The sequence below is a fragment of the Hylobates moloch genome, unplaced genomic scaffold (genome assembly GCF_009828535.3).
Source record: "Hylobates moloch isolate HMO894 unplaced genomic scaffold, HMol_V3 SCAFFOLD_12, whole genome shotgun sequence".
Taxonomy (NCBI): Eukaryota; Metazoa; Chordata; class Mammalia; order Primates; family Hylobatidae; genus Hylobates; species Hylobates moloch.
The window spans coordinates 63,470,822-63,488,486 of record NW_026652287.1 but is presented as its reverse complement, the minus strand read 5'-3'; the positions used below and the strand labels follow the sequence as shown (position 1 = coordinate 63,488,486).

Genomic DNA, 17,665 nt, shown 5'->3' with positions numbered 1-17,665 from the left:
TGGTGGCTCACACCTGTAATTCCAGCACTATTGGAGGCCGAGGCGGGTGGATCACCTGAAGTCAGGAGTTGGAGACCAGCCTGGCCAACATGGTGAAACCCCATCTCTACTAAAAATACAAAAATTAGCCAGGCGTGGTGGCAGGCACCTGTGATCTCAGCTACTTGGGAAGCTGAGACAGGAGAATTGCTTGAACTTGGGAAGCAGAGGTTGCAGTGAGCTGAGATCACTCCACTGCACTCCAGCTTGGGTGACAGAGCAAGAGTCCATCTAAAAAAAAAAAAGAAAAAAAAAGACATAATCCATTGTATATGTAAATGTATACTCATATCTAGATGACATCCCCTCCTGATCAGTTAGACATCTGTTCTGCTTTAGGTGGTAGGTACAATAATGAAATAATTTTAGTATCCCCCTGTATGTATATAATATACATATTATAATGTATATATGTATACCTATATAATGTATATAACATGCTATATATTATATATATACAGTCTTATATTTGAGATTAGTGATGCAGTAATAACATTTATAGTGATGCATTAATAACAATTATGTTATTATAGTTGTCATATTCTATACATTATATATAATTATATTGCATATGATATATATGACATGCTATGTATATTATATATATACAATCTTACATTTATTAGTGATGTACTAATGTCTTTTAAAAATTATTCTTTCTTTCTCTCTTTTTTCTTATGCTACTCAGAGCCCACTAAACTGATTTAGTAACCCATGAATGGGCTGTGACCTGAAGTTGTGAAACATTGTTGTGTAAGCCCTGTGACCAAGACCTTGTCTCTTCACTTTGGCACGACCTTAAGCCTGGGTAGAGCTCTGGTCTAAGTCCTGCACTTCAGGGGACCTGCTCTGGCCTAATCTGGTCGAGCCCAAGGGCCTTCAGGAGTCGGGTGTGGTGGCTCACGCTTGTAATCCCAGCACTTTGGGAGGCTGAGGCGGGCGGATCACAAGGTCAGGAGATCGAGACCACGGTGAAACCCCGTCTCTACTAAAAATACAAAAAAATTAGCCAGGCATGGTGGCGGGCGCCTGTAGTCCCAGCTATTCGGAGAGGCTGAGGCAGGAGAATGGCGTGAACCCGGGAGGCGGAGCTTGCAGTGAGCCGAGATTGTGCCACTGCACTCCAGCCTGGGTGACAGAGCAAGACTCCATCTCAAAAAAAAAAAAAAAAAAGGCCTTCAGGAAGTGCCCACCAGCACCTATGCTCTTCTTGACCACGTTCTAGATCCCTAGGACCCCTGAATTCCTCTGTCAAATTGCTGTAGGCCCATGCTGGGGCCTGCAGGGTCTTCTTGGTGGACACATTCGTAAGCCAAGAAGTGGCCCAGAGGGTGGCCATTTGTGTATTGGGGGCTGTGGATGGAGCTTGGAGGTGCAGGCTGTGGCATCCACACTCATGTGTGCAAGGCCCCTCCCAGTGTGGGAAGGGACTAGAAGTAGGAAGGAGAGGGGATCCCTGTGATCTGGGACCTCCAAACCCTTAAAAATGTTAGGGGTGAGCTGATACTAGGTACCTGCTCCCCTATGGGGACCATGCCAGTGTTCTCAAACTGCCTGTAGGCAGAAGCCAGCCCTGGGTCTCTCTCTGGCCAGAGTCACCCAGCACACAGTCACCTGCACCCACCCACCGCCATCCTGTCTGCCACACACTAGACTGGCTTCCCTCACTTTATTCCCTGCCTTGGCTTTTTTTATTGTTCTTTTTTAGAAACAGGATCTCACTCTGTCACCCAGGCTGGAATATAGTGGCGCAATCACGGCTCACTACAGTCTCGATCTCCTGGGCTCAAGCAGTTCTCCTGCCTCAGCCTCCTGAGTAGCTGGGACTCTAGGCACGCAACACCATGCCCAGCTAATATTTTTATTTTTTGTAGAGTCAAGGTCTCACTATGTTGCCCAGACTAGTCTTGAACTACCAGCCTCAAGTGATCCTCCCGCCTCAGCCTTCCAAAGCGCTGGGGTTATAGGTGTGGGCCACCACGTCCGGCCTTTCCTTTATTCCTTGAGGGCCCTGAGGCAGCCCCTGCCTCCTCTTTCCACTCCCCTGTCCCAAATGATCAGAGATCCAGGGGCAAGGACCACAGTGCTTTACTTTTTGTCTTAACAGAGGAGATAACTTGAGGGACAGCCCCCAAGGCTCCAGGCAGCCTTCAGGGGCGGGCAGGGTTGGGGGAGGTAGGAGACTCGGACCGGCAGCCCTGGCTCCAGCTTCATCGTCTGTGTCTTCCCTCTCTGGCCAGGCTCTTCGAGGGGATGCAGGAGGCTGGGCACGGTGAGCTGGCAGGGGGCTTGGTCTTCGGGTGCCCAGCGGGTGGTCAGCTCCTGTTTCTGATGGACTCACCTGCAATGATTCCGGCATAACCGGGACAGCTGCCTGCACTTGCCACCTGTGGGTGAAGGAAATGGTTCAGTCATGAGCTAGAGCGATATTGATTCTTATCGTGTGTTCTGGGGCTGGGGAACCAGGTTGATCAACCCTGCCCCTGGGGAAGCTCAAAGGCAACTCCACAAACAAATGATGGAGAAACACACTGAGAACAGCCAGTGCTGGGGCCCTGCGAGAGGCCCTCCCCACACACGCTCACAGATGAGCCGTTTGGAAACTCCCATTATTTTGTATGTCACTTATTCATTCATTCAGGCACTAAGAACACAGTTGAGGACAAAGAAAAAATCCCTGCCCTGGCAGAGTTGTCTTTCTGTGGGGAAAGACCAACAAGGAGAAAAATAACAAAGTCAAATGTATCGAGTGCTAAGTGGGAGGGTGTTAAGTCCTACGAAGGGAAATAAGGCCAGGAAGGAGGCATGGAGGCCCAGGAGCTGGGCTCATCCTCACAGGGATGGCTACTGGGGCTTCAATGAGGAAGTTACTTTTTTTTTTTTTTTTTTTTTGAGACAGAGTCTTGCTGTGTTGCCCAGGCTGGAATGCAGTGGCACAATCTCAGCTCACCGCAACCTCCACCTCCTGGATTCAAGCGATTCTCCCGCCTCAGCCTCCTGAGTAGCTGGGATGACAAGCACGTGCCACCAAGGCCAGCTAATTTTTGTATTTTTACTAGAGACGGGGTTTCACCATGTTGGCCAAGCTGGTCCTGAACTCCTGGCCTCAAGGGATCCACCTGCCTCAGCCTCCCAAAGTCCTGGGATTACATACGTGAACCACTGCAGCCCGCCAAGGAGGTGACATTTGAGCAAAGGTCTGAAGGAGGTAAGGGAGACACCTGGAGGAAGGGTGTTACAGGCAGAGGGAACAGCAGCGCAAAGGCCTTGAAGTAGGAGGACACAGATGGGTTCCAGAGACTCATCTGTGGCTGCTCCAGGGTGAGGGAAGGGGGAACTTAGAAGCCAACGGTACTTTAGAAAACACCTGCCACCCTTGCCTCCTCCAGCCCCTCAGCTCTCTGGCCTCGTCTTCTTCTCCTCTCCCCCAGCCTACCCAGTCCTGGCTACTTTGCCTCCTCTGCTGCTATAGCAATGGGCACAGCTCATTCCTGCTTCCAGGGCTTGGCACTTGCTGCTCTCTCTATCTGGTGATTCATCTCATCATCAGGAATCAGTTCCAATTTCACCACTCCAGGGAGGGCTTCTCTCCCTACCCCTCTTTTCCCTGTCACTCTGCTTTATTTGGCAGATATCTTTCTCTGTATCCACTCATTCATGCATTTATTTGCTTATCATCTTCGACCAGATGTGAGCTCCTGAGGAGAGGGACCAGGGCTGCTTGTCACCACCATGCCCCCAGCATCACCCAGCATAGGTTTGGCACAGACTAGGTGCCCACAAATATTTGCTGTTGGAAAAATACGTGGCCCCAGACCTAACGTTCAGGCTTTGCTCTCCCACAAACCTGGGTCCAATCCTTCACTGATCCTTTTTTTTTTTAAATTAAAAAAAAGTATTTGTGTAGAGACAGGGTCTTGCTATTTTGCCCATGCTGGTCTTGAACCCCTGGGCTCAAGCCATCCACCCACCTTGGCCTCCCAAAGTACTGGGATTACAGGAGTGAGCCACCGTGTCCCGCCAGCAAATGAATTTTCTGACTCTTATGTGCTGTGTGACCTTAGGCAAACTCCTTAACTCTCTGAGCCTTAACTTTGCCACTGGGGTGAGAATAGGGCCTGGTGCAAAGTCAGGATCAACACATACATGTTGTATGACCGAGGCAATAGTGCTTGACTCTCAGATTCAGTGGGGATCACGCATACATCAGGAATCATGTCTTATGATTGTTAGAATTCTGCCTCTCCCCTTAAGGCAAAAAAAGATGTGGCTATGCTCATTTTCTTGATGAGGAAGTTGGACGAGAGAGGTAATGAAACTTGGCATTGGTTATACAGATTAACTGATAGCTCGTGTTTTATTTCACCCACAACATTTTAAAAACCTTTTTTAAAAATTAGTTTCTCTGCTTGTTATTCTGCCTTTCCCCACAACTTCCTCTCCCTGAGTTGGGCCCTGGGTCCCTTGCCCTCTGGTTAAGCATTGGCAGGAGACAGGAGGGTGGGAGGAGAGGGAGGTTTAGGTATCTGATCTCCACCACCCCTGCTCCCTCCTGGTTTGGTCACAAGTGAGGCAGTGGCTGGAACCCTCTTTCTGAGGCCACAGCTCCTGCCAGCAGCCCCACCTCCAGTTCCATCTCTCACCAGGCCTCCTGCAAAGCCAGTGCCTCCTCTCGTCCCTCAGGCTGGGCGATAACAGGTCCCCATCCTTGCTAGTCCTAGGGCACTGCACCATCTCATTACCCTGCCTGTACCTCCGGAGATATCACTCTATTAAATGTTCTCCAGTTAACCCTTTGCAGGTCCTTCTGCCACCTGCCAGGACCCTGATCAACACAGCTGTCAACATTTGAGTACCAAAAGATTTTACAGAAACATTAAGCTCTTAAAAGAGTAGTTACTCTGGCTGCTCCAAGCCTCTATTCTTGCTGGATTGAGTGGGTGGGGTTGTTCCATGAGGCATTTAATCCTCAGTTATCTCCTCCTGACACAGTCTTTTTCAGCCCTTGTTCCCTGCCAGGCCTGGGTGCAGTGGGCTTGTGACTGCTGGGGTGGTATGCTGACTGCCAAATGGCCCTTAGTCTCTACCCTTCCCTGTCAGTATCCATGTCCTTTGCCATGTGACTTTGCCTGTCTTCCCATCAAGAGGTGGAGTCTATTTCCTTGAATGAAGCCCAGCCTTGTGACTTGCTTTGACCTATGGAATGAGGCAGAAGTGATAATGGCCAGTTCTGAGCCTGCATGCATTCACTCTATCTTAGATCCCTGCCACCACCATGCAAACAGGCCCAGGCTAGCTTAGTGAAGGATAAGATGATGAGGCAAAGAGCCAAGGCGCCCCAGAAACAGAGTTTCCTGCTGACCCACAACTGAACTCAGATGCAAGAGTAAATCCAGTTGAGACCAGAAGAATCACCCAGCTGAGCCCAGCCTATGTTTCCAAACTGTGGTCTTGAGAGCTCAATAAACGGTCATTATTTTAAACCACTGAATTCTGTGGTGGTTTGTATGGATATGCAGCTAATAGATACATTTAAAACAAAATTGCCCAGGGACCTTTGAGAACCCAGCCCTCAGCCATAAGTCCCCCTCCCGGTCTTGGTGCCCTTCCCACCCAACCCCAGTTCTCACTGGTGAGGATGATGATGCCTGTGATGAACAGCACAGCTGCGACCAACAGCCCCCGTTTCCGGAGGGTCTGTTCATCTGCAGAGAGAAAAATGAAGGGGTAGAGTCAGAGGGACCTCACCTTTCCTTCCCCCACATCTTCCTGTGGATAACTTACCATAGAAGAAGGGGTCATCCTCATGAAAACCTGGAGAGGCAGACAAAGAGCAAGTCAGGGTTCAGCAAAGGTTTGTGAAGTGAATACGTGAATGGCAAAGTCAGGAAGGGGGACACCTAGGTACCCTTAGAACAAAACCCAAAATCCTCAAACATGGCACACAATCTGGCTCCCATTATTCCTCTAATCTCATTTCCTTCCCATCCCCCTCACTCCCTGCATTCCAGCCCTACCGGCCTCCCTGCTGTTGAACATGCAGACAACTTCTCACCTCAGGGCCTTTGCACTGGCTGTTTCCTCTGCCTGGAACACACTTTCCCTAGACATCTGCATGGCTCCCTCCTTCACTCCCTTCCCAGTGGGGCCCTCCCTCGTTTTGTATATGAAATACAGGTTGACTATCCCTAATCCCCAAATCCAAGATCCAAAATGTTCCCAAATCTGACACTTTTTGATGTCATGTCAGAGGTGTTTGAACCAGAGCAACTCCATCTCAAATAGGGTAAAATAAGGCTGAGACCTACTGGGCTGCATTCCCCAGAGGTTAGACATTGTTAGTCACAGGATGAGATAGGAGGTCGGCACGAGATACAGGTCATAAAGGCCTTGCTGATAAAACAGGTTGCAGTAAAGAAGCCAGTTAAAACCCACCAAAACCAAGATGGCAATGACAGTGACCTCTGGTCATTCTCACAGCTCATTATACATTAGTTATAATACATTAGCATGCTAAAAGGCACTCCTACCAGCACCATGACAGTTTACAAATGCCATGGCAATGTCAGGAAGTTATCCTATACAGTATAAAAAGGGGAGGAACCTTCAGTTCCAGGAATTGCCCACCCTTTTCCCAGAAAACTCATGAATAATCCACCTTTTGTTTAGTATATAATCAAGAAACAACCATAAAAATAGGCAACCAGCAGCCTTTGCGGCTGCTCTGCCTATGGAGTAGCCATTCTTTATTCCTTTACTTTCTTAATAAACTCTATGGACTACTCTGAATTCTTTCTTTGTGCAAGATCCAAAAGCCTTCTCTTGGGGTCTGGATCGGGACCCCTTTCTGGTAACAGTCTGACATGACACCGAAAGGAAATGCCCATTGGAACATTTTGGACTTCAGATTTTTGGGTCAGGAATGCTGAACTGGTAAGTAAAATGCAAATATTCTAAAATCTGAAATCTGAAAGACTCCTAGTCCAAAGCATTTTGGATAAGGAATACTCAACCTGTACTCCCCAGTCACTCTCTAACCCTACTTTATTTTTCTTGATAGCAAGTTGGAATCAAGTGATACATAATTATTATGATTATTTCTTATTGTGTTTCTCTTACCACTAGAATAGTAGTTCCATGAGGGCAGAGATTTTTTCTGGCTTGTTCACCACTCTATCTCTGTCCCCTAGAACCTAGCCTAGCACACAGAGGTACTCAATGAATATTTGTTGAATGAATGGATGAATGGGCTCTCTATGTGACCCATGGGCATATCATTTCCATTCATTCACTGGGGGGCTGACTGGGCAGGAAGTGGAGGATAAGATCACCAGAGAAAGAATCAAATTGCCCCTAGAAACAGAGCTCCCTGCTGACCCACAACTGACCTCAGATGCATAAGTCCAGCTGAAACCAGAAGAACCAGCCAGCTGAGCACACCCTAGATTTCCAAATTGCAGAAATGAGAGCTAAATAAATGGTTATCCTTGTAAGCCACTGAGTTTTTAGGTGGTTTGTATGCAGCAATAATTTATGCATTCATTTATCTATTCAGACATTTATCATGTGCCCACCCTCTGCCAGGCTTGAAGTCATTTAGTTTCCCATCACGTCTTTACTGAGAACTATTCTGTGCTGGGCTGTATTCCAGGTGCTGGAAATACACAATGAACAGAAAATAGCCTGCTTCCAGTCTGGGGAGGCAGTTACTGACCAGATGGCTTGAGGGTCTGGGGGTCTGTCTGGACATCTGTGCTTGCGGACGGTCTCTCAGAGAGCGTCGTGGTGTCATCAGTGGGATGAGCTGAGAGAGTGGCCAGATCAGTGGAGGGCAGGAGTGAGCCATGGAGGCAGAAACAAGGGATATTACTGAGAGTCTGCATCTGGAAGAAAGCCCTCTCCCACATCTACACAGCTGGTGTGCAGGGTCAGGCATCCCCTCTACTCCACACCTAGAGGCAATAAGTAATGGCAGGCATTGAAATGCTGAAATAAGCATGTACCTCCAGTTACGACTATCTGATCTGCCTCAATCCCCAAGGGATTCCAGACCCCTCTCCTAGGACCTTCTGGCCCACACTATAATCCAGGAGATAAAGGAACTAAAGGACAACACCTGCCAAGGACTCTGACCCAGCTACATAGTCTGGAGATACTTGTAAAACATTCTGAATATTGGCCGAGTGCAGTGGCTCATGTCTGTAACCCCAGCACTTTGGGAGACTGAGGCGGGCAGATCACCTGAAGCCAAGAGTTCAAGACCAGCCTGGCCAACATGGTGAAACCCCGCCTCTACTAAAAATACAAAAATTAGCTGGGCCTGGTGGCACACACCTGTAATCCCAGGTACTCAGGAGGCTGAGGCAGGAGAATTGCCTGAACTCGGGAAGTGCAGATTGCAGTGAGCCAAGATTTCGCCACTGCACTCCAGTCTGGGCAACAGAGCAAGACTCCGTCTCAACAACAACAACAACAGCAACAACAACAACAACAAAACTATTCTGAATATCACCTCTGCCCCCAGACCGAAAATGCCAAAGGGTTCTTCTCTTGAAAAAAAAAGAAAATCAGTACCTCCAAAGAAAAGGCCTCCCCCAAGCACTGAGAAGTGCCCCCACACCACATCTGAGGCCTCAACAAGAAGCCAGCAGGCACAGAAGCTCCCTCATGAAACCCAAGTTCCCTGGAACTATCTCAGTGCCCCACACCCTAAATAGGAACTGGCAGCCAAGGACTACAAGATATTCAGGGAATGCATTGCCCAGAGGAAGGTATAAGCCATATCGACGGCAGAGACCACAGGAATGCAAAGACAGCCATACTGGTGTGTGATGCTCATGCACCCTGGGGCGAGACAGTCTGGACTCAAATTCCGGTTCTGCCACTCTTGGCTGTATTGCCTAAGGCAAGCTGAGTAACCTCTCTGGGCCTCAGTTCCCTTTCCTGTAAAATGGGAGTAATGACAGTTCCCACCACACAGGATGATTACAAGCATCGAATGACTGAATACACAAAAGCTTAGCACAGTGCCCAGCATGAATAAGCTCTCAGCAAAAGTCAGCCCTTGCTGTTATTGTCTGCTCAGCTCTCCTTCTTCCTTCTGGAACAGCTCCCCCTTTCTTTGTGGGAGGACATTGCCCTCCCTTCCCCAGTTATAACCCAGGCTACAAAAGGAAGCATGTGACCCCAGTCTGGTCCTTCCCTGACACCTTTGAAATCCCAAGTAGGGATATTGAGTGACAGCTAGGTACTATAGACTGAATTCTATCCACCCCACCAAATTCCATATGTGATGGTATTTGGAGCGAGGGCCTTTGGGAGGTAATTAGGGTAGGATAGGATCATGAGGGTGGGGCCCTCATGATGGGATTAGTGCCCTTATAAGAAGATACCAGAGAGCTTGCTTTCAAGCTCACAAGCCCATCCACACATGGAGAGGACATGGTGAAGACAGAGCAAGAGAATGGCTGTCTGTGACCCAAGGGGAGCCCTCATCAGACACCAACCCTGCTGGCACCTTGATCTTGGACTTCCCATCTCCAGAACCGGGAGAAATGAATTCCTATTGTTTAAGCCATCCAGTCTGTGGTATTTTGTTATGGTAACCTGAGCAGATTAAAACCCTAGGTGAAGCCTGGAAGCTTTGAGCTAGGAGGCTCAAATAACATGAGCCATTTCCTTCCTAGGTGGAAGAGAAGCAAAGATAGAGGAGGAAGAGAGGCCTGGGGGCTTTTGTGCCCAGCATCTAGGCAAGCCAGAGGCTCAGCAGTGACAGCCATTTGTCCTTGATGAATTTCTGTCACATATATCCAGGAACATGGACCAATACATAGAGCAACTCAGGTCAGCAAAGATTCAGTAAATTAATGCAGAGATGTGTGAATGCTTTATCAGTTGATAAGTGTGGACACAGCTGCTATCCCCCACCCCCTATAGGTGCACTTTTGTACAAACTAGAAAAGTTCCCTTCTGTAAGGCACTTTATTTCCATCTGTTGTAGGATTGTTTTAATAGACAGATTCTGTAAGAATGAGATGCCTTACTGCTATCACTAGAAAACTGGAACAATTATAAAGACCAACAAAGGGAATGGCATGGCCTGAGAGGTGGTGCTCTTGTTCAGTGCCCAGTCTGCACAACTGTACATGTCTCTCTGGGAGTGGCCTATGCTACAACACTTTCCAGTGTGGGGCTGCCCCTCAAATAAGAATCATCACACAGGCATTAGAGGCGATCTGTTGCCTTATCTCAGCTCAGTCTCCTTTCCCACACCTTCTGGTAATACTAACTCACTTGTCCAGAGGAAAACCCCCCTTCCCTGACTCTTGGTCTATGTGGTTCAGGCATGGCTGGCTGAGCCTCTTCTCTAGCCCCAGGGTGGGGCACAAGACTCAGTCCTGACCAATGAGAGCAGCTCATTTCTCAGGCTCTCATTGGTTCATACATGAGCATGTGACTCCAGCTGGACCAATGAGAGTCAATTGTAGGCCTCAGGCTAGAAATAATGGGAAAGATTTTGTGCTCTAGCCACCATGTTATACCTAAAGTTGGAACTATGGGACCATCTCTGCCATCAAGAGGGGAGAAGTTAGTCGAGAATGAAGATAACAGAACCAAGAGAGGGAACAAAGCACTCATGACAGTGCTTACTCACCTTGATCCAGCTATCCCTGAAGTTGGCTACGTCTGGACTTTCCAGAACTTATATAGCCAATCATTCTTGTGTGTGTGTGTGTGTGTGTGTTTAAGGTGAATTTTCTGTGTTTTGCAACTGAAAAGCTCCTGCTCTAACATTAAGAAGATGTACAAAAAAGAAATATCCACAGACACATTTTATAGCCCCAGCCCTCCGAGGGGAACTGACAGAAAGAAAGTTCCGAAGTCTATCAGTTAGGGAAACACTGCATACTGCACGCTGCCCCTTGGGGATCCTTTGCTGAAAATTAGCTTAATCAAGACTCTCAGAAGTCCTGCCATAAAGAAACATGGTTAACTTTAACTGAGGGTTCCCCAAATAACTTTGACCACAAACCAAAAACATTTTTTTAAATGTATTAACAATTCCCCAAACAGGGGCACTGAGAAACGTACTGAGGGAAATGTTGACCTAGATAGAGAATTAAACAAAAATCGTAGGCTGCTGCTCTCAGTCCCATGCTATACCTGCTTTGGTGCTCTTGTGTGTCTCTGGATCTGTCACTAGAGGCCCATCCGTTCCTGCTGGTCGCTGGGTCTGGGTCTGGGGTTGTGGTGTTTCTATTCAGGTCAGGAGAGCAAGGAGGGAAGGATAAGAAAGAGTCATTGGGGAAAGAGAATTGGGGCCGGGCGCAGTGGCTCATGTCTGTATTCCCAGCACTTTGGGAGGCCGAGGCGGGCAGATTACCTTAGGTCAGGAGTTCGAGACCAGCCTGACGAACATGGAGAAACCCTGTCTCTACTAAAAATACAAAATTAGCTGGGCGTGGTGGCTCATGCCTCTAATCGCAGCTACTTGGGAGGCGGAGGGAGGAGAATCGCTTGAACCCGGGAGGCGGAGGTTGTGGTGAGCCAAGATTGCGCCATTGCACAGCAGCCTGGGCAACAAGAGCAAAATTCCATCGCAGAAAAAACCTAAGAGGCTAGCAAAACCTGAAAATGTCAATATACCAAGTGTCACTGTAGGGTTGGGAAGGGGGACACTCCTGCACACTGCTGGTGGGTTAGGAAATGGGTACAGCCACTTGGGAGGGCAATTTTTATTTTTACTTTTATTTATTTTTATTTATTTTTGAGACAGGGTCTCACTCTTATCGCCTGAGCTGGAGTGCAGTGGTGCAATCATAGCTCACTGCAGCCTTGAACTCCTGGGCTCAAGTGATTCTCCCGCCTTAGCCTCCCAGGTAGCTGGGACTACAGGCACATGCCACCATGCCCAGCTAATCATTTTGTACTTTTCGTAGAGAATAGGTTTTGCTGTGTTGCCCAGGCTAGTGTCAAATTCCTGGGCTCAAGCGATCCACCCACCTCAGCCTCCAAAAGTGCTGGGATGACAGGCATGAGCCACCGTGCCTGGGCGGCAGGAGGGCAAATTTTAAAACATTAAGCATTCATGTCCTTTGCCCTGTACTGTTTTGGATAAAAGCACAGGCTCTGGTGCCAGATTCCTGGACTTCGATTCCAGCTGCGTCCCTCACTTGCTGTGAGACCTCGAACCAGTTACTCAGAGCCTCTGTTTCCTTGTCTGTAAAATGGGGACAATGGTAATTTCTGCCTCTTAGGGTTTGCGTGAAGGTTGAATGAGTTAACATATGCAAAATATTTAGAACCGTAACCAGCACACAGTCAGTACATATTCCAAGTGCATTTGCTCAAGGAAGAAGGGACAAGGTTGCTCATTGTGGCGCTGTGTGTAGACAGAAAAAGCTGGAAATGGCCAACATGTTCACCAAGAAGTGTATGACTCCATGAGCTGTGACATAGGCGCCTTGTGGAATACCAAGCAGCAGAAAAAACAAAACAAGTCTTTATGCAGTGATGTGAGAAGAACTTCCAAACATATGACTGCACGAAGAAACAAAGCAAGCTGCAGAGCAATCATATGATCTTAAGCTCACACAAACACAGCACACAGTCAGTGCATTTTCTCCAGGTAATATACACGGGATATGGCATCACTGGGGACCTACCCCAGTGCTAACAGTGGGGACCTCTCAGAGACAGAGGGAGAGAACGAGGATTGGGGAGAGGAGGTGACAAAGGGGTTTAGTTTTGCCTACAATCGTTTTATTCTTTCCAGGTAGAATGTGTTTATGTACTACTGTGTCTTTAAACATCGACTGAAAAAATCGGGAACACTTTTTTTTTTTGAGACAGGGTCTCACTCTGTTGCCCAGGCTGGAGTGCAGTGGCGAGATCTTGGCTCACTGCAACCTCTGCCTCTGGGCTCAAGTGATTCTCCCACCTCTGCCTTTTGAGTAGCTGGGACCACAGGAGCACGCCAACTCACTCGGCTAATTTTTGTATTTTCCTGTAGAGATGGAGTCTCACTGTGTTGCCCAGCCTGGTCTAGAACTCCTGAGCTCAAGTGATCCATCCACCTTGGCCTCTCAAAGTGCTGGGATTATAGGCGTGAGCCACTGTGCCTGGCCGGGAGCACTTTTTGAATTATACTCCAAGAAAATGTCCAAAAATTGTTCAAAAAATTCAAAAAAGGGATCAGAGAAAAAAGAGATGAAAGGAAGAAATAAATGGGACTGGCACACAGAGACTTTCTGGGGGTGTTTGCAAAGTTCTGCTCCTTGACCTGGTTGGTAGTTATATAGGGATTCAATTTAGAGTAAGTCATTATATTGTAAATTTATGGGTTTTGTATTTTTCTATATGCATGTTAATTTCACAATTTCAAAAGTGTTTTGGTTTTGTTTTTCTAAAGAATTGAATGGAGTTGGCTGGCTGCCCCACCCAAAGTAAACAAGGGCATTCAGAGCTGGGAGTAGGGACTGAAATGGGCAACCAAAGACCTAGAGTGTCAGAGGAAGAGGGGAAACTTTGTTTGTCCTGGTCCTGTCCCCACCCCCTGCCCCTGTGCTACTCACCATCAGCAGGCCAGGTTGGGGTCGGAGGGGTGGGCTGGAGTTCTGTGTAGACATCTGGAGTCCAGAAACAAGGGGTCAGGGAGAGAAAAGGAGAGAGAAAAAGAAGTGGACAAGGTCTATGGATGGAGATGCCAGAGATCCCCATAGCAACTCAACTTTAATGTAATAGAAATGGCTTAATTAATCCAGCCATTTGCTAACTGCTGAAATGTACTACCAATATGTCCCCTTCTTTGGGACCTTACATCCCACAGTTGCCACACTACAGCTACTTCTTCGAGACGCTGGCTGCAAATTAGCTTTCTCAAGACTCTGAAAAGTGCTGCCTAAAAAAACATGTTTAACGCAGCTTCCCAAATTCACCTGCTCTGATAAAAGCCACCAGAACTTCCTTTAGGGACCATCCTTCCCTGACTCTTGGTCCACTTTATTCAGTGGGGCTGACACCAGCCGTGGTGGAGGTTGGACATGGAACCCAGGCCTGGCCGATCAGCTTTCTATGCCTGTGGCCACAGTGGCCAGCTCAGGGATACGACCTGAGCCTGGCCAAAGATAACTCAGTTCTGGGACATTTGCTGGACTGGGGAAAGGAAATTCTCTTGCTGGGATTCTTAGCAGACAGGATGAGAACCCCAGGCTTCAAGGGATCATCTTGGCCCCATGAGAGGAGACCCTTCCTGAAAATGAAGCCAACACAGAGAAAACAGAACCAAGAGGTGGAGAGAGGTTCCTGATAGCATCATTTGAGCACCTAGATCAAGCCATGCCTGAAGGTCTGTACCTGGACTTTTTCATTACATAAATCCATAAATTCCCTTGTTTGGTCCAAGTTTGGGATTTTTGTTGCTGTTGTTATTTGCAATGACAGGATCTTGATAGATGTGTCCCTTTCCTCACCTGGGGCTGGCGTCGGGACCTGAATGTCCATGATAGTTGAGCCTGCTGAAGAACTGGACGTGGTATCCTTCAACGTCTGTCCTGGGGAATCAAGGATGAGAAGTCAGGAGGGAGCCTGGTCCCCCTGCTCTCACCACCCCCGCCCTCCCCTCCCTGGTGAAACCTTAGGGGTCCTGTCTGCTGGTGGAATCACTCAGCTTTGGCTGTATCAATCCATAATTCTGAAAGTGTTTTCGGCTATGCCAATGCCTGGGAACCCTTCTTCTAGGCCCCCTCCCCGCTCATCCCTGTGGGATGGGAAAGTCAGTTTAGTCTAGTGAGCCCAGGTGCTAGGGTCAGCCTGGGCCCTGGTTTCAAATCTTGCCCCCAACAACTTTCTTGCTGTGTGACCTGGAACAAGTGAAGTCCTTTCTCTGAGCCTCAGTTGCTTCATCTGCAAAGCAGGGAAAATAATTGAATCTACTTCACAGGGCTGTAGCTAGGGTGAAATGACACAGAGCAGGGAAAGGGTCTCCCACACGGCTTACCATGTGGTCAGTGCTGGAAAACCCCACTGCCCCCACCCTGGTCCTGCCTCCGTACCCTCCAGCCTGGACATCCCAGCAGCCTCCTCCTTGGGCTCCCTGCTCCTGTCCCCGCCCCCACAGTCTGTTCCAAACTGCAGCCAGAGGGAGCCTGGGACCACCTGAGTCAGGTCGGGGCCCGCCTGGTTCAGAGCCCTGCCCTGGCTGCACTTCACTCCACATAAAGGCAAAGCCCTCATGTGGCCCATAAGTCCTTCTCCATCTGGTCCCATCACTTCTCTGTTCTCTCGTCATCCCACTCTGCCCCTTCTCGTCCCAACCCAGCCACCCCACCTGCCTGCTATTCTTAAAACACACCAGACAACACTCAGCCCCCAGATACCTGCAAAGCTCATTCCCTCATTTCCTCTAAGTGTTTGTTGGTCCAAATGTCACCTCCTCAGTGAGGCCCTCCCTGACCACCCAGTTTAAACAATCCTCATTACCTCTACTTTTCTGCAAGCACGTATCACCTCCTAGCACACGATGTAATTTACTAACTTGTCTCTCTCCACTAGAGTGTGACCTCTTGTTTTATTCACTGCTGTTTCCCCAGTGCACAGAATATCTAGCACATAGTAGGTGCTCAATAAATATTTGTCAAATGACTGAATGAGTATATGAAAATCATTTTATGAAGGAGAAATGAGGGCGCCTTCAGTGGGACATGCACTCTGCGTTCTGGGGGCAGGCAGGACAGTTGTTTTCCCAGCTCCTCCACCCACTCTCCTCTGACACAGGGCACTTCCCTTCACTGAGCCTCAGTTTCCTCATCAGTAAAATGGGCATGACAACAGGTGTGACTGACTGTCAGAGGCAAAGCCTAACTGAGCTAACACACATCACACCTGCCAGCAGAAAGGATGCTCAATGCCCCCCCGCGGTTCCCGTCTTTCAGGAGACACTTTCCAGGCAAGGCTGAGATGTCGCCAACTCTTTGGACTAACCCCAGCTCAACAGCTTTGCCTAACTGTGTAATGCCCGGGGACCCAGTGATCCTCTTTTCTGGGAGCCTAGGTTTCCTGGCTGCTGAGTAGAAAACCGACACCAATCTCCCTGCCAAATCAAACTCAGTGAGTTCTTCTTGGAGGTGAAATTGGAGGTTGCTCAGCGGGACAGGCCCTGGCCAGACTCACTGGAAGCAGCCACCCGGGTCTGAGGTGTCCAAAGAGGGTGTAACGTCGCCCCGCCATAGGGATCTCCACTTCCTGGTGCCGGTTCAGTGGGAGGGTGACAGGGCGGGACAACGTTCACCCGGGCCAGCCACCCACCCCGCAGCACACGTGGGGCTGACCTGGCTGGGGGCTCTGGGGCAGGGTGGAGGCCAGAGATGGGTCTTACCTCTGGTGGGGAGAATCAGGCCAAAGATGGTGAGAAGACACAGGCGACCAGAGGGCGACATCTGTGGGACCAGGCGATGCTGGGGTCAGCCATGACGTCAGTGAGGCCGACCTCCGGCAGCCCCTGGGGATCCTGCAGCCCCTTCCCTGCCCTGGGCAAACACCTCTGGCTTCCAGGACCCCCTGCCAGGGCTGACGGCTGGCCTCAGGGGAAAGAGGAGGGTCTTAGGTGGGGATACCAAAACGTTACCCTGCTTCCTTCCCCTGCAGGTCCCCAAAGAAAACAAGAAGCATGAGATAAATGGGTCTCCCAGCAGCTGCAAGGGCTGGCGGGCACTCCTGAAGCAGAGAAACACCTCCCTACGCCTTCCGCCAGGCGCTTATCCCTCACTGGGACTGACGCAAGGAGGGGACTGGGGCAGAGGAGTAGATAGGAGGCCTCTTCCCTCCCCCAGGGGCCCAGAGCCCAGGAGTCGGCGAGGAGGGGAAGGAGGAAGAGTGAGTAACGCCTCCTGCGCTCAGAGGAAAAAGTGAGTTGGTGTCAGGGGCCGCCTTGTAGGGATGGCGCGCTGGGGAGATCTGAGAGGCACTGGTCCGAGGGTGGTGGCAGAGATCTGGGGAGACTGAGGCAGGGGTGCGGGAGCGAGGCAGAGCGGCCCACTGTAGCCCAGGAGAGGAGGCAGAGAGATGTGGGCGAATGGGGGGCGGAGAGGAGCGATAGGAGTCAAACCCCTACCCACCTGAGCCCGGCCCGTGGGCAGAGGGGCAGCGGATGGAGGTGGCGCGCGAGAGGGACTTACGTCGGAGCTGGGGGTCCTAAGCCGGCAGCCTCGTGGGGAGAGGGACGCGGCGGTGGCTGCTGCGTCCAGGCGGAGGGTGTGGCCAGGGGAGCGCGAGCGGGCGGGGACCCAGACGGGCTCAGTCATTTCCTCTTGGGTTTCCTGGCTTCAGAGCCCGGGGTGGGAGCAGGAGGGGGAAACGCTGAGGGCGACGGGGGGCAGGGGTGAGGGCATAGTGGTGGGGGAGGGTGGGGACGGGGATGGGGCAGGCAGGTCTAGGGTGAGTGGGCGCCTCAGAGAGAGCAGGGGGAGAAAGGGGAGGGGTCTATTCTGGGGTCGCTGGAGGAAGGGAAAGGACAAATCCGGAGGTGTTGAGGAAGGAGAAGGGATTGAAGGGGGGCAACTCGGGGCACTGGGGGAGGAGAAGGAAGAGGGGGAAACCCCGGGCACGCAGGGGAGAGCTACCCCAGGTT

The 17,665-nt window shown here is 49.9% G+C and overlaps 1 protein-coding gene across 6 annotated transcripts; it reads right to left on the bottom strand.

Moving 5' to 3' along the window:
- Nucleotides 1-2,110: 2,110 nt before the first annotated feature.
- On the bottom strand, nucleotides 2,111-17,575 carry FXYD5 (FXYD domain containing ion transport regulator 5). 6 transcript variants are annotated; one of them, XM_032170467.3, is made up of 9 exons: nucleotides 17,154-17,424; nucleotides 16,415-16,475; nucleotides 14,511-14,591; nucleotides 13,614-13,667; nucleotides 11,203-11,295; nucleotides 7,754-7,843; nucleotides 5,824-5,853; nucleotides 5,670-5,744; nucleotides 2,111-2,426 (listed from the first exon to the last, which is right to left on the bottom strand). In XM_032170467.3, the coding sequence occupies exons 1-9, from the start codon at nucleotides 17,337-17,339 to the stop codon at nucleotides 2,377-2,379; spliced, it is 720 nt and encodes a 239-aa protein (XP_032026358.1). In that variant the 5' UTR covers nucleotides 17,340-17,424; the 3' UTR covers nucleotides 2,111-2,376. The 6 variants fall into 6 exon arrangements, with proteins under 6 accessions (XP_032026358.1, XP_032026360.1, XP_032026361.1 ...); XM_032170469.3 differs by having other exon boundaries at nucleotides 17,214-17,422; XM_032170471.2 differs by lacking the exon at nucleotides 2,111-2,426 and adding an exon at nucleotides 16,664-16,752 and having other exon boundaries at nucleotides 5,557-5,744; nucleotides 17,214-17,280.
- Between the last annotated feature and the right edge of the window lie 90 nt (nucleotides 17,576-17,665).

Coding starts and splice junctions, on each gene's coding strand:
- FXYD5 (XM_032170466.3), bottom strand. CDS start 17,339: ATGACTGAGCCCGTCTGGGTCCCCGCCCGCTCGCGCTCCCCTGGCCAC. Junction 16,476..17,153: donor TGCCCACGGGCCGGGCTCAG/GTGGGTAGGGGT, acceptor CTGGTCCCACAG/ATGTCGCCCTCTGGTCGCCT. Junction 14,592..16,414: donor CCTGATTCTCCCCACCAGAG/GTAAGACCCATC, acceptor TTGATTCCCCAG/GACAGACGTTGAAGGATACC.